Raw genomic sequence first — 16,231 nt, 5'->3', positions numbered from 1 at the left:
ATTCATAGTTGTGTGCAGCCCCATGACACTTCCTATCCCACTCCATTGGGAACCCATGGTCTTTTATTGAAGTCGTTTCCTCAACCTGCCGCACGTTTGCCGGGGCGGCGCCACGTATTCTGGAGGGCAAGAATTAGCGGGTAAGTTAATTTCCGTATTGTTGAGCGCATACTACAGGTGAGTGGAAATAGTCATTTTTGTAATTAATTAAGATTTAGTTTTCATTTATTTTCGAATGTTAGTCTTCTGCATTATTTCCTTACTGTTCTACATTAATATTTCGTGGATATATATCGCGGATTTACTGAAAAAAGGAAAATGCCGTGGACGTGTGTGGTACCGCGTTGCACCACTGGTTATGGCCACAAGACTTCGGGGATTTCGCTTTTTAGAGTCCCCAAGGACCCTGAGAAGCGATGAAATAGCTGTATGATTCCTTTTTTTGGTGTGCTAAAGCTGCAAAATTTATACATATTTTAAATTACAGGTTCTGCTGTTCCAGTGGTCAATGTCATTCACAGTGGAGGAATGAAGTAACACTGAGAAAATGCAAGATGTGCGACGGCTTTCATCAACTATTCATCATTCTCTCCTACTAAATTGAATCTCTTAGAATGATTAGTAATTAGAAATAGAAATTAGTAATAGAAAGAATTAATAGAAATGTTAACCCATTTACGGCCAAAGGTGCGAAAACGCACCATTTTTTAACTAGTTTGTGAAAAAATATTTACTCCGTTATTTAATAGTTTTTCCATGGTAAATTAGCTTTTGGATGGTAAACTTATTTTTAAAGCTATTTTCTTTAATAATTTTGACGTGATTATTTAGTTATAATTTTTCAAGTTTACTAAATTTCTAGCTCATCGAGGGCTATCAACTTAATATTTTTTTACGAGTGCACTAAGAATATTTATGAATCCTAATACTAGTATTAAAAGTGCACTAATAATGCTTAATTATTCAGAATTTTTAAAACCAAATAGTATATTTAGAGATGTACAATTTTGACACTTGTAAACAATGGTACGTTTTCGCACCTTTGGCTTTTGGGGGTATGGTGGATTAGGACTGAGGCACCGTACCGAGAGACAAATGTAGCAAACCTTGGTCACTAATATTGTACGCCGCCCTGTAATTATTCGGTGAATCAATTTAATCCCTGTTGGGTTTTAAATACCATAAAATGTACTTTCTTATCTTATTGGTCTCACAGCTGTCGTCTTCTAAAATGTGGCTTCTTTTAGCCATTGTGCACTAATGAGCAGCTCAATTCCCCGCCACGAGCCCTATCGGTTTTCAACTGTGTGTAATGTACTGTTTCTCAAACAGCGCTGGTCATTCAGAAACGGATCACTGCTATGTATAGTTCGATGGATCTTACCTTCTAACGCTAGAAGAAAGCTTCAAGAAGTTAGTCTCATTGGTCTATACGCATTCGTTAGGTATGACGGGAGCAGCTGGGTGATCTTACATCTTCAATATCAACGTTTCAGGTAACGTAGAAGTGAAAAAAATTATCTTTTTCATTTCATCAAATTTTCCGAGACTACTGTAGGTGGATAATAAAAGAAGGTGTATGTCCACCCAAGATATCTTGACCACTTTAGAGGAAACCCTGGATTCTGTAGATGACGCTACGGATGTTGTCTAAATACCGCCAGAATTTAAGAACTTGACTGATGAAGAAGACGTCGATGGTAACATTTGAACTGCGAAGCCGATTAACAATGACATCGCGGTAACAGTGCAAACGCATCGAGGCGATAGCATAGTGGAGCACCGGCTGAGTGCGCAAGAAGAAGAAGGAAAGCCATCAGAGTACCAAAAAAGATATCCAGTCGTCTGATAAAAGGCACTAATTTTCCAAAATGGAAAAAGGATATTGATGCTAAGTTTTTGGGTCATCCAATATCAAAAGAGAAGGAATACGACAAAAAATAAGACGTGAATCTGGAGGTATGTCTCCATCTGACATTTTCCTCTGGTTTCTTGATGACGAGGTTTGGGAGGGAATGGTATATTTTCCAAAAAAAGTAATATATGTTACTTATAGCAGTAGGCATCGGTTACAATTACGGTTACGGTTTGGGAGGGAATGGTATATTTTCCAAAAAAAGTAATATATGTTACTTATAGCAGTAGGCATCGGTTACAATTAGTATTGTAGACTTGAGAAGTGTCTTGAGATTTTGATTCTCTCTAGGTGTCATGTGCTCCCGCAGCAGGACTTGCACTTGTCTAAAGATATTATAAAGATAAATGGGTTGAATTAGTTCGTCAAACTATGAGTAGAAAGAGATAAAGGAAAATATCCACCTTTTCTCTCGACAAAACGGACAAATGTGCAAAGCTGAGACCAATATTTACTATGCTGAATGCTAATTTTTTGCAGTTTGGAATTTTTTCTCATCACCTTTCTATGGATGAGCAAATGGTTCCGCGATTTCCACTCAGCAAAATTGTTTATACAAGATAAACCGGTTTGATTAGCGTTCAAATTATGGTACCTATGCTCTTCAGATGGTTACCTCATCCAATTTGTCTTCGTATTCAGGGGCTAAATCAATCAAACTCTAATGGAGTGAAGGTAGGATTAGGAGCTATCTTTGTTTCCCATCTCTTGAAAATAATTCCCGAAATTACTCAGCATCGGTCATTTTTTGACAACTTCTCTTATACATGTTTCTTGTTCCAAACACTGAAGGAAAGGCGATCCTTTGTAACTTGAACCACTCGGGAAAATAGAACTGGAAAGTGCCCGCTTGAAGACCCTAAAGCCCGTATGACACTTGCCAATTTATTGGCCAATATATCGGCGCGCAATATTGGTTAAAATATTGGGCTTTAGGCATCGTATGACACGTACCAATATTTACACCAATATTGGCCGTTATAGTGTTCTAATGCCCCACTAGAGAACGCCACATAACACAAAATGACAAAAGAGCATCTCAAGACGCAGATTGATTGCCAATGAGCTACAGAATGGGAGGTGGCATAATAATTGTAAATTTAATAACTATTTCGAGGGGCTGCAAAGATATTCTCGAATTGCTCGAAATTTCATTCGGGTGAGTTCCTTGAATGATGAGAGATAGGAAATATTGTGATCTCATAGGTGAACCAAGATAACGTAGCGGCTCGTTTTGGCTGGAATATGTTCATCGAATAAACAGAGATTGTGTCATCAATTGGGACTTTCACCCGAAACTTTAGCGCTCAAATCATGAAAAATAGTTTAATAATTGTAATTTAAACAAAATATAGACGCAATCGAGGAGAATCACGACGTTTTTATTCATTAAATATCCGAAATGTTATTTCCGAAATACCCACTTTAGACAGTTGATGTTTGTGAATTTATGTTCTCTCAAAGTACATATTAATTATTTGAGCTATTCCATGGATTGCTATGCTTCTAAAGTTTTTATATATGATATTAAAATTCCGAGGTGAAATGTTTTGCAACGAGCTTCTAGATTTGGCCACTAGGAGTCGACAAGACTGAGTTCTGATTGGAGATTGGCCTCGAGAAAATAGAACCCGTTCTAAAATCTAGATTGGCCAAGAAATTGTGCCCAATATTGTGAAACGGAGATTGGGCTAGAAATTGGTGTGTGTCAGTGGGTCCACAATCCAATATCCAATGGATTGGCCAATAAATTGGCAAGTGTCATACGGGCTTAAAGCTTTTGGAAAAAAACCTCTGAAAATTGATTATGCTTTTGACGAGGAATCTGAATTGTTTGCGGTCAAATGGAATGAAGCCTCTGTTGCAATTGTGGCCAGCAACAAATAGCCAATTAACCATTTGAAAGAAAAGGCATAACTATTCCCTAACTTCTGTCATTCCAATAACCCCATAGGTGGATTATACATCACGATAATGCAAACGCGAATTATAGAATCAAAATCAGAGGGAAAAAGTGGTGGTGGACATTGTTTACCAATTTACCGGAAAGTGTGTTAACTAATTCATTGAAAATCTATAGGAGGGCCAGTTGGCTCAAAATGTCTCCAATTGATTTCTCAAATATCACATAACGCGCTAACGTCAATCAAAGGTGACCGATTCAGTTATGGCAATCACTAAGAAATACATGCAGAAGGACCATCAAATCCGAAAAAAGACAAACCTTCTCGTAATTCTTTACTAGCAGACACTAAAGAAGATAATGCAGGTCATATTATCGAGAAAAAGGTAACAAGGAAAGGTGTAGGTAATGTAATAGGCACAATGTATATTTTTGGGTAAAATGTAATGTGCCCTTATATTCAAATGATTTTCATTAATAAAAGGGATTTTTTGTAGAATGAACGGTTACTTAATGATTTTAATTGCTAAATTATGCGTTTCTATGTGTTTATAAATTAAAAAGATGGAAAAGAAAAAGATTATAGTTTTTCACGGTATGTTAACCGAAGTACCCACATTCCGCCAAAGGTGCGAAAACGCACCATTATTTTTTGGTATAAATAAATTTTTTAGAGCCCCAAATTTTTCAAAATTTCTTTTCTAGTATCTATTAAGACTAAATATGATGATAAATTCAAATATTTCTACCGAATATTAGCCTTGGCCGTCAATGGGTTAAATTGTGAATACTTAAAATTTATTTTTCATGAAATTACCTTGCATTGATTGTATGAATAATCTCAGTTTCAATAGCATTGTGTAATCATTCTGGAAATGTAGATTTGATGTGTGTGTACATTATATAAGTTGGAAAAATGTGTACCGTTTTCATTCTTAATACCTCTTTCGATGATTTCTTTTAATGCAGCTGTTATCGATGGTGCGAGCAACTCTCATTAAAAGTACATTTACCGCGTATTAGAAGTATTAGCCTGTGGTTTCTGTCGTAATACTCATCTAATTTTTGGGCGAGAGATAATATTTCAGATTTTCCAGCACCTGAAAGTGATCAGACATCCGCAAATCCCTCGGATTATATCCATTGCACTGTTTTCGTGGAAGTTTATTCGGAAATTATTTGCAAAATCTCTTTCGTCTCTATCTTTCATATGGTATTTTACTTCCTTAAGGGTGCGATTCATAGACGACACTGAAATTGCTCACTTTACAAAGTCTCTCTTTACGGTAAAGTGAGACTTTAGCTAAATTTCGTTTCAGAGTCGTCCCAAGGATCTCACTTTATAAAGTGGAACTTTAGCTCCTAAAGTCTCGATCATGCATTGAAATTTTTGGAATTTTAGAGAACGGAGGTATAGTATACATTTTTCACGTACATCGGAGACACCGCCCCTATGCTGATATTTGGAATCAAAAAACAAATGAGTAACTACAAGCGGTAAGAAAGTTTGGGTTAACATTTTTGGTGTACATCCTCATGTCGGTATTTATTGGCATTTGACATCATTTAATGACTAGAATATGTACGAAAATGATAACGTGGTAATTTTAGAGAACGGAGGTATAGTATACATTTTTCACGTACATCGGAGACACCGCCCCTATGCTGATATTTGGAATCAAAAAACAAATGAGTAACTACAAGCGGTAAGAAAGTTTGGGTTAACATTTTTGGTGTACATCCTCATGTCGGTATTTATTGGCATTTGACATCATTTAATGACTAGAATATGTACGAAAATGATAACGTGGTTTTGTTTTGATGTCATATATCTATGGGCAACCATGTTTGAGGAATATATCAGTGTAAATATTCGATGTGAACTTGGGGTAACATTTCTGATGAACAATTTTCTCATGCAGCATTTATCCTTAATTCCATCGTTGTGGAGTAAAAATTCAATAGTGAATAATAAGTAGGTAAACATGTCGTGTTATTATGCACCTAGAACGCTTATTTGATGCAAATAAAAGCTTTTTGACCTTTTACATTATTACGTGAATAGAATGTGTCTATAATCATTAAGTCATTTTGTTTTGATGTCATCTAACTATTGGCAATCATGTTTGAGTAATGTATCAGTGTAAATATTCGATGTGTACTTGGGGTAACATTTCCGATGAACAATTTTCTTGTGCGGCATTTATCCTTATTTTCATCGTTGTGGAGTAAAAATTCAATAGTGAATAATAAATAGGTGAACATATCGTGTTATTATACAACTAGAACGCTTATTTGATGCAAATTAAAGCAATGGGAGTTATTTTGGTTTCAGAAAGTTTGGGTTAACATTTTTGGTGTACATCCTCATGTCGGTATTTATTGGCATTTTACATCATTAAATGGCTAGAATGTGTCTCGTAATGATAAAGTGGCTTAGTTTTGATGTCATCTAACGATGTGTAAACATGATTGAGGAATATATCAGCGTAAATATTTGATGAGAACTTGGGGTAACATTTCTGATGAACATTTTGCTTACGAGGCATTTATCTCTATTTTCATCATTGTGGGGTAAAAATTCAATAGTGAATAATAAATACGTAAACATTTCTTGTTACATTTCAACTAGAACGCTGATTTGATGTAAATTAAAGCAATGGCAGTTATTTTGGTTTCATAAAGTTTGGGTTAACATTTTTGGTGTACATCCTCATGTCGGTATTTATTGGCATTTTACATCATTAAATGGCTAGAATGTGTCTCGTAATGATAAAGTGGCTTAGTTTTGATGTCATCTAACGATGTGTAAACATGATTGAGGAATATATCAGCATAAATATTTGATGAGAACTTGGGGTAACATTTCTGATGAACATTTTGCTTACGAGGCATTTATCTCTATTTTCATCATTGTGGGGTAAAAATTCAATAGTGAATAATAAATACGTAAACATTTCTTGTTACATTTCAACTAGAACGCTGATTTGATGTAAATTAAAGCAATGGCAGTTATTTTGGTTTCATAAAGTTTGGGTTAACATTTTTGGTGTACATCCTCATGTCGGTATTTATTGGCATTTGACATCATTTAATGACTAGAATATGTACGAAAATGATAACGTGGTTTGGTTTTGATGTCATCTAACTATGGGCAAACATATTTGAGCAACTTCTCAGTGTAAATATTTGATGTGAACTTGGGGTAACATTTCTGATGAACAATTTTTTCATGCGGCATTTATCCTTAATTTCATCGTTGTGGAGTAAAAATTCAATAGTGAATAATAAATAGGTAAACATATCGTGTTATTATACAACTAGAACGCTTATTTGATGCAAATTAAAGCAATGGGAGTTATTTTGGTTTCAGAAAGTTTAGGTTAACATTTTTGATGAACATCTTCATGCCGGTATTTTTGACCTTTTACATTATTTCGTGAATAGAATGTGTATCTAAATCATACAGTGGTTTGTTTTTTATATTACCTAGCTATGTGTAAACATGTTTGAGGAATATGTCAGTGTAAATATTTTATGTGAACTTGGGGTAACATTTCTGTTGAACCAACCTTACAAGGCAGTCATCTAGATTTTCAACATTGTAGGGAAAAAATTCAATTTTGAATAATAAGCAGGTTAACATTTCTTGTTATATCACAAGTAGAACGCTTGTTTGATGCAAACCTAAGCACTGGGAGGTATTTTGGTTTCAGAACGTTTGGGTTAACATTTTTGGTGAACATCTTCATGTCGGTAATTATTGACTTTTTACATTATTTCGTGACTAGATTATGTCTCAAAATCATAAAGTGGTATGATTTTTATATTATTTGACTATGTGTAAACATGTTTGAGGAATATATCAGTTTAAATATTTCATGTGAACTTGGGGTAACATCCCTGATGAACATTTTGCTCACGAGGCATTTATCTTTATTTTCATCTTTGTAATATTTATGATAATAAATCTGAACCAGTAAATAATTCTTTCTTTCTATTTATCATTTATACTAATGCAACTGTTTTAAAAATTGTTCAGTACCTTTTCAATATTGGCTACACATTTGAGATATCAAGGACCTCATACCAATGTAAAGTATTCAGTTTGCAGATCTGTCTATGTTGACATTCAGGAAAGGGTAACTGAGCATTTTTGTTGTAATCTTTACAATGCTTTCATGTGAAACCAAGGGACTCGAATATTTATTTGCTTACGGTTGAATCAACCCAGTAAACACGAATAGCTGCAGCAGCGCTGCACAGGGGTTTCACAGCTGCAAGTTCGTTTCCGTTTCAATGAAGCGCGGTAACAGCGCTTGTGCAGCGCTCTTTCGCAGCGCGCTGGCGAAACATGCAATTGCAGCGCATCAACAGCGCATGCGCAAAGCATGCCTGCAGCACGCTGCTGGAACGCTGCTAATGCGAGTTTGTGCAACAATGCAACAATCCTCCACTACGCGATTGTTTACCAGGGTGCTTGGGAAGTTTACTGAGTCTATGGCGGCCAACGTTGTGGAACTGTTGATCGTCCTTGGGGATTCTTAATAGGTAAGAATTTATCATCTTCTTTTAAAATGTATAATTTTAGTTAATTTAAATTCAATTCTCCTTGAAATTAGGTAGAATTGGCATTCTAGCATGGTGAATATAAACACATTTTAAGACTTTGTGTTTTTGTTTACATACGTGGTCGTAGTTATGTTCGGAACCATTGGATATAAGCTTTTAAATATTGATTATATAGGTTTCCATTAATAGTGAAATAGGAAATGTGTAACGCATGTCACAGGAAAAGTTCGCAGCTCAAAATTTTTTAGTTAGCCAACCTTTTTAGTAAAATATTAAAAAGATTGTCTAACGAGATGGTCTGACGCGATGATGTATTATGCAGTACACGAGTTAAAATTAATGGACATTTCTCATAGCAGGAAAACAACTAGATCCGCAAGCACCTGGTGGGAAAGAAAGAGAGACTAAGCGGCCGGCAACAGCAGAAGAGTTGTATGGTAGTATTTTTATCATGTATTTATTTATATAAGTACTGACATAAAGGTCACTTACCTTTCCACATTTAAAATTTTAGGGTTCATGCAAGCTCAGGAGAAGATATGGGAAAAGAGATACATGAGATTAGATGGGAAGGTGAGCATGGCTTTAAGCATGCTCACAGAATTAAAGAAAGAGCTAAAGTCCAAGCCTGTAGTGAATGAAGAGAGCATTTCCGTCAACCGGAAATTCCCTCTTAAAACTTTGGATGATGTAGAGGAGCTTGAGAGGGAACTGTCAGAGGATGTATCTCTCCACAATAATTTGGTAAGGCCTCAATCATTTGTGTTTAATTCTTTTATGATAATTTCAACCAGAATTCCATTGATTACATAATATTTTTCTTTACAGGTTACTCAAATTGCTCGCATTTGTGGTGATGAGGAGCAGCCCTCAGTATACAAAATTTTATATTTTGTATTCACTGACGAAGCAGCGAAGCACTTCTGCCTCACCGGAAAGTCTGGAGTTGAGGGGATGAAGAAGAAAAAGTTTATGGGAACGAAAATATGCAGTGTCATTATGGGTGAGTGTCTTCGTGTATTATGTCTATCATTAATCAGTACTCTAATGTATACTTAAAACAGAGTAATCATTAATAAAATCATTTATTGCAAACCTGTATTTTCAATTAATTCTTGCTGCCCCTCACATACTTAAGTAGTACTTGAAGATTGCTATTATCGGCGCAAAAATGGTAGAATGCTGAACTTTAAGCATTTGTATAAATTCTGCCGAAGCTCGACAGTCGTGTCAGATATCGTTCAACTCATTGTTTATTTGACTACAACAATGGATCATTAGTACAACGATATCTGAAACGACCCTGTGGAGCTTCGGCAGAATTTCATACAAATGCCTAAAGTTCAGCGTTCTACCTTTTTTTGCGGCGATAGTATAGTGGCACATTAGGAATGTATTTTCAGCGATTCGGACATGCGTTTGAAGCGATCGTGGCACATTAGCGCAGCGCTCCTGGCATGCTTGTGCAGCGCTTATGACATGCTTGTGCAGCGCTTATGACATGCTTGTGCAGCGCGTATGACATGCTTGTGCAGCGCTTATGACATGCAAAAAAGGGAAGTTTGGGAGTGCTAGACGCGCTGCAGCAGCGCCTTCGCCGCAGCTGCAGCGCTGCCGCGAAGCGCATCTGATGCGCATCTGCAGCATTTTGTGTTTACTGGGAATATCTGTATCTAATGTTAGTTTGTAGTCCAACAGTACACATTGGTCCTATATTTAGTGGAACCTATGTAATATGTTTTCAGATAATTAGTATATTAAAAAAAAGTGTTTCCATTTACAAAAGGTAAGTACACTACCTTTAATGATGCTTATCTGCAATAAATTATTCTTGTACTACAAAGCAGAAAGAGAAGCTAACCGTTGCTGAAGGTCAATGACATCATGTAGTATTACTGCTGACACCGCAGTATGTGAATCAATGGAATAGAAGATTTTAAAGTCAACAGCGGAGATTGAGTGCTTTCTCAGATTTAAAGACCATTCTCCATTAATGGACTCTAGGGAAAATCCATGATAATTATCATTCACAAACAGTAATAAAGGAAGTGGTCCCAGGTGGGAGCCCTGTGGAAAAGCAGATGTTGCATAAAATTGTGATGGTTCTGCATTCTGGATTTTATTTGTTAGTCCTCTCTTTGACTTATAGCATGGGACCACATATTCCATTGGCTTTCAGTTTTGCTGCTGATAGAAAAATGATAAACTTAATTGAATGCATTTGGAAAAATCACAATACACTCTACCTGAAAATGATCAGTAGGATCTGTAGCTACTAATAGCTGAAAAAGCAAAAGGTTTGTACCTAGTAGTTGAAGTAACGCACCTAAATCCTTGCCCTTAATCAGTAATCAGGTTTTCAAACACTTTGGCAAAAACTGACTGAATAATGGTCTATAATCACTAAAGGCTGCTTTACATGGGGCATGTAATTGCGCAGGTTAGAACTGCATTAATTTTCAATACGGCATAAAATTGCGAGAATGTGAGCTTGGGATTAGAAGAGGGGCTATTTTGTCATGCATTATCGAATGCGTCCTAGGAATTCACTGCTTTACAGGACACAATTTTGACTGTGCCTTTGTACATAAGTCTGATTGTGCAGTGACTTTCCACTTTTTCATTTTTTTAATAGTGTTAACGTTTTTACACACAGGTATCACAATTGCTTTTTTGGAGGAGCTAGGAATTATGCCAGCATCTAGAGACTTGTTAAAGATAATATGGAGAGCTATTTTAAATGTTTTGTTAAGAAGTGGGGACACAAATTCAACTGCATTCTTGAAGGAATAATACTACTTTTCTCATGAGTTACATGCAGTGGCATAGCCAGGAAGGTCTCTTGCCCTCTCTCCCCCAAAAGCATTAGTTTTAGCAGAAAAATATTAACCTATAAAACAAATTAATTCTATTCCACCAATACTAGGAAGCAAAACTAATATTGACTATTATTTTTGTGAAGCAAAATAGCATAACATGTCAATTTTACAGATAAAAATGTTCACATTTTCCCCAGAGGATTCCACCACTGTACCCCCAACACCATTCTAGCTCAGGTGCGCAGCTAGGAATTAGGCAAGGGGAGGTTTTAGGCGCAACTAACACTGGGGGATCTGAGGGTATGGAATACCCACTAGGATAAGAGGGAGGTGCGGGGGCCCTCCCCTAGAAAATTTTTCAGATAAATGGCGAGTTTTACCACTTTCGGATGGATATTTTTATTAATCCTTACACTATTCTATTAGTAATATTAATGCAATTAAGTAAAATGGATTAAATTTAAAAATTTCTCTGAAATCTGGGGGAGGGGTTTATCCCCAAAACCCCTCCTTGCTGCGCCTGTCCTAGCTACACCCCTGGTAACATGAGGCCAAAAGAATTACCTAATGGTCTAATGATCACCTATTAACATCTCTTGATGAGGTGATTGAATTTCATGTACTCAGTCCGATCACCATTTTTTAAAGGTTAAATGGTAAATTTTATTTTGAGTGATCCAAATTTTGAGAGCAGGGAAGAATCATTTAGGATAATTACTCTTACTAAAGAAATTTACAGGAGTGAAAATGCAAACAGCATCTTAAGTACTGCATAAAAACTATTCATAGCATCATATAGCGATTTTGGTTTCATAAAATCTTATTGTCGGACCAGTAAATATAACTTGAAATAATAATTCAAACCAATAAAATCAGTTTTGAAAGTCATACAACAGTGTGATAAATACCACAGGCTTAATGGCAAATATTTTCCTCATACACTGACATCATTGATAGAATTATACTGTGTTTCCAAGTGCTTTTAAGAGTTCTAGTCTTTTTCTGGGCAAACCTTTATTTGTACTGTTAGTACAGCACACTCCCGATTATCCGGCTACGGTTTATTTGGGTTGTGGATTATCCGTGCATGATTGTCACTCTTGCTCTTTTTTTCTGCTATATATTTTTTTTTAAAATACAATCGGACGCAAAATCATCGGAATTACTGCATTAATGCGAGGATACACCAGGCTTATTATTTCCGTTACAATCCCCTACGTAAAACTGAAGCGATCGCGCGCTAGCTGCATTGACGGGATCACCGTGTTCCTATTTTCCAAGCCTCGCAATGCACGACCGCGCTCCGTGATCACGGATACTCCTTTACCGACCTTGGGATACACGCCCCGCAGCAGCTGCAATCTGGGCAACTTGTGCGAGACGCAACTAACATAAATGGCGCGGTGCCTGAAAGTAATTTCCGACGTCGAGTAGTGGTTTTGAAGCATTCTTTCAAACCACTTTACTGCATCCGTGATCACACAGCCACGGATGTGTGGTTTTCGAAACCAGGCCTTATACAGAGCATTAATAATACAAGCACAACAATCTTATCGCCGCTAAAAAGATCGAGAACTGGCGAAGAAAGCTCTCATTGAGTCCGGGAAGCACTCTTAAATAACAGAATACCTGCATAAATAATATTATATTGTTTTTTACGTAAATTATGAACATTACCAGACATTTAAGTAAAAGTTTAGGTTATCCGTGTTTTACGATTATTCGTGCCGTCTCTCCCCATCATTAGCCCGGATAATCGGGAGTGTACTGTATATGAAGTCATTTTCTTTTTATGCATGGGCTAATAATTCTCATGTACTGACTAAACTAGCAAGTGGTACTCATTTAAATACAATGGGTCGCAAAGATTTAAATATGGATTAATTTATTATGAAAGAGGTGGTTTACTGTTTATAGCATGTTAAAGTAGAATTGTTTCTTAAGCAATGTTTCGAGATATTAGTAATGGTCCAAGTCTGACCTAAATGGAAAACACCAGAGAGCTCTGCTAATGTCATATGCATAGGAAGAACTGAAGCCCTGAAATACATTTACTCTATCATGTACCTTTCCGCGTGAACATGAAGCCCAAACACCTAACTTCTTGGTGTTCTACTGATCTAAATAAACAAGAACAGATACCTACCAATATAATTTCCTAGAAGCAGGAAAAATTCAGTTACAGTAGACTCTCGTTATTACGAAGTTCATCGGACCGATAGCCCGTAGGTATGTAATAACGAAGTTCGTATGAACGTTTCTCTTGGGAATCGTCGAAAAAACCGTACGTGATAAATGCGATTAAATTACGCGGAAATAAATATAAACAGGAAAAATCGTTTCAGTTTCGGCATGCGGCATGACGTTATCGAGGGTTGATATCCTCCCGAGTACAGTAAGTCCGATTTACGAACTAGATGCGTTCCAAGACCTTGTTCCTAAGTTGATAAACCTACGGTCCGGCCGCCGAGAGTTGTCCGATGACATGCAGGATAGTCTACGTCGGGGCAGCGTTGCCAGGTGAGAAAGTGAAACGCCTATAAGGGCCTCCGTGAAGAATGGAGACGGAAAGGACGACGAGCGTGAAGGACCCAGTGGAAGAACCACTTGTTTTGGGGATTCGAAGAAAGGGCATGTTTTAGTTGATCAGGCTTATTTCGCTGCTCTGTATGCATTTGACAACGTTGTATGACTAGGCATGTGTGAGGTGCGTTTGGGGGACAGCGATTGCCTGCAATCCGTGCTGGCGAAGAGTTATCCGCACCTCCTATTCTGCCGTCATCGGACCGGTCGTCCTGCATGCAAGGCATCGAGGAGTACGGTTATGATGCAGAATGCAACACTGCGCTAACTCACGATTGTGACGAATTGATCTAGCTGGGCGTGCAACGCAGCCGAAAAAATCGCTCTCCGCGGCAAGGAACAACGGGCGAAACGTTGAACAGTTCCTAACTTCACACCGGAATGAATGATACTTTGTTCAGATTATGCCCAGAGTACGATTTCCTCTACGCCGCACGGCTTAGCAACGGCTAAATCAAAAGGCACCAAATTCGAAATTTTTTAATGGTGTCATCTCTGCAAGTTCGTAAATCGAATGTGCGAAGGAAGAGAACTAACTATGTACATCAAATTTACGAGCTGTGAGTCTGTCACCGTGATTCCCAAGGAATGAAGTTCGTTATATGACGCTGCGCGAATGGTGAAGAAATAACCATAAATGACGCTCTCGGTCACAGTACATGAGGACAACTTAAACGTGGCGTGATAATTAAAACTAAGCGTAGTGAATATCCATCTAAATGCCATAGCTTATGCGTGGAACTTCGTAATAAAGTTCATTTTGTAACTACCAGGACCGGGACGGAGGTTCGTAATTTCGTAAAAACGAAAATTTTTAATAACGTTTCTTTTCCTATAGCTTGGATAGCTTTTCGTCGGGACCAACGATTTGCTTCGTAAAAGCGAGAACTTCGTAATAACGTTGTTCGTATTAACGAGAGTCTACTGTTACATACCACAGTTCTCCAACCACAATTGTATTCCATACAAGGAATTTATAGAAAAACTTATTTTTCTATGCATAGAAAATTTAGTAAAATGGTAAAAAAAAGCTCATACTGATGACTTCCTATGATCAATTGAGTAAGTTGAAGTTAAAGTTATCAAGTAAGTGTAATAAATGGGCTATGTGCTTTAGAAATTTTCCGCATGCCAACACTAATACCAATATGTTAGTGAAAACATTTCACAACACTCTGAAAACCCATTACCTTAACTGGAAAGTTAACAGGATATTAGATGATTTTGTAACAATTATTTTCAGAATGCAAAAACAGCGTACCTGTCTCTAAAGTACAATAGGATTATTGAATAGCCACCTCTTGGATTTGCAAGCGTAAATTGTTTACACCATTACAAAGGCATCAAAATCCTTGATGAAAATGTAATGGTAGTGACTAAAGGCTAGTGTTGGAATGTCAGAGCCCAGTCTGATCCTTCGTCTTTGTACTTTGTCAAGTTGGCCAATGGTGATTGTAGCCTTCCAGAGTTGTGCTTCGTAAAATGCTGTAGGTTATCTTGTGCGGGTCTTTGTTCACACATGTATATTTGCTCATACAGTGACAAACATTCAATATGGAAGCACGTTCATAAAGTTCACTCTTTTCAAGTTCGAAATCATCATACTTCATCAGCCCCTGCCTTTGAAGTTGAAAGTACAGCAAAATTGGACCTTTGCTCATCATCATTTTCCAATAATGATTAATCTAAAGAACAGTTACTCCATTCTATAGAAAAGAGTTTGAAGCAAATAAAATCATTCATCAATCAAAAAAAGTCACAGCCTCTCCTTCTCCATGTTCTTAACACTTTAAAATTACTGCTCGAGAAATTCGATGCAATTGAGCATACCACAGAACCTCCTAAACTGCAGCATGCAAGAGTACCCCCTACCTCTAATCTATAAGCAACTCAGTACAGGTTGCACCAAACCTCAAAGGATCGCAAACCCACCAAGCACTACTTCCAGAGCCCTAGCCGAGATCAACTAGAGTCCATTAAAGATTCATTAATGAATAATGAGTGTTGCTCTTTCACAGATCGAATTTCTTCGAACAGTAATCTTCTGAAAACTGTTTGCAGGAGTGGCCAATATACAGTCAATTCTGTGCATCTAAATCACTTGATTGTTTTATAAGTCATTTAGAAGTTGAGCAATTAGCCTAGTGTGTATCACCAGATTTTCAAAGAGGCTGGCTGTACGATACTGTAATCGCAGTTTTTCTAACAATTGTAAGCTCATCTATATCTACTGCTAGAATTATAGATACGGCAGTTTGTAGTTAGCAATATGAAATTAGAGAAGGTATTATCCCTTTTTCAGAAAATCACCTTCAAAGATGTAACTAAGCTAATTATTCCATTTAATCCATTGAATTCACATTGGCTTCTCCTAGTAGTTAGGCTTAATGAAAAAGAAATTGATTTTTATGACCCTTCCAGTGATAGCATTAAGCCTAT

General features: G+C 37.0%; 1 protein-coding gene across 1 annotated transcript; it reads left to right on the top strand.

Moving 5' to 3' along the window:
- Positions 1-8,334: 8,334 nt before the first annotated feature.
- LOC124163627 lies at positions 8,335-9,485 on the top strand. The gene is made up of 4 exons (XM_046540655.1): positions 8,335-8,369; positions 8,750-8,827; positions 8,905-9,134; positions 9,219-9,485. Exons 3-4 carry the CDS (start codon positions 8,910-8,912, stop codon positions 9,447-9,449), a joined length of 456 nt encoding a protein of 151 aa, XP_046396611.1. The 5' UTR covers positions 8,335-8,369; positions 8,750-8,827; positions 8,905-8,909; the 3' UTR covers positions 9,450-9,485.
- The last annotated feature ends 6,746 nt before the right edge of the window (positions 9,486-16,231 follow it).

This window comes from Ischnura elegans, chromosome 8 (genome assembly GCF_921293095.1).
Source record: "Ischnura elegans chromosome 8, ioIscEleg1.1, whole genome shotgun sequence".
Lineage (NCBI taxonomy): Eukaryota > Metazoa > Arthropoda > Insecta > Odonata > Coenagrionidae > Ischnura > Ischnura elegans.
This window is presented reverse-complemented; position numbering and strand designations above follow the sequence as displayed.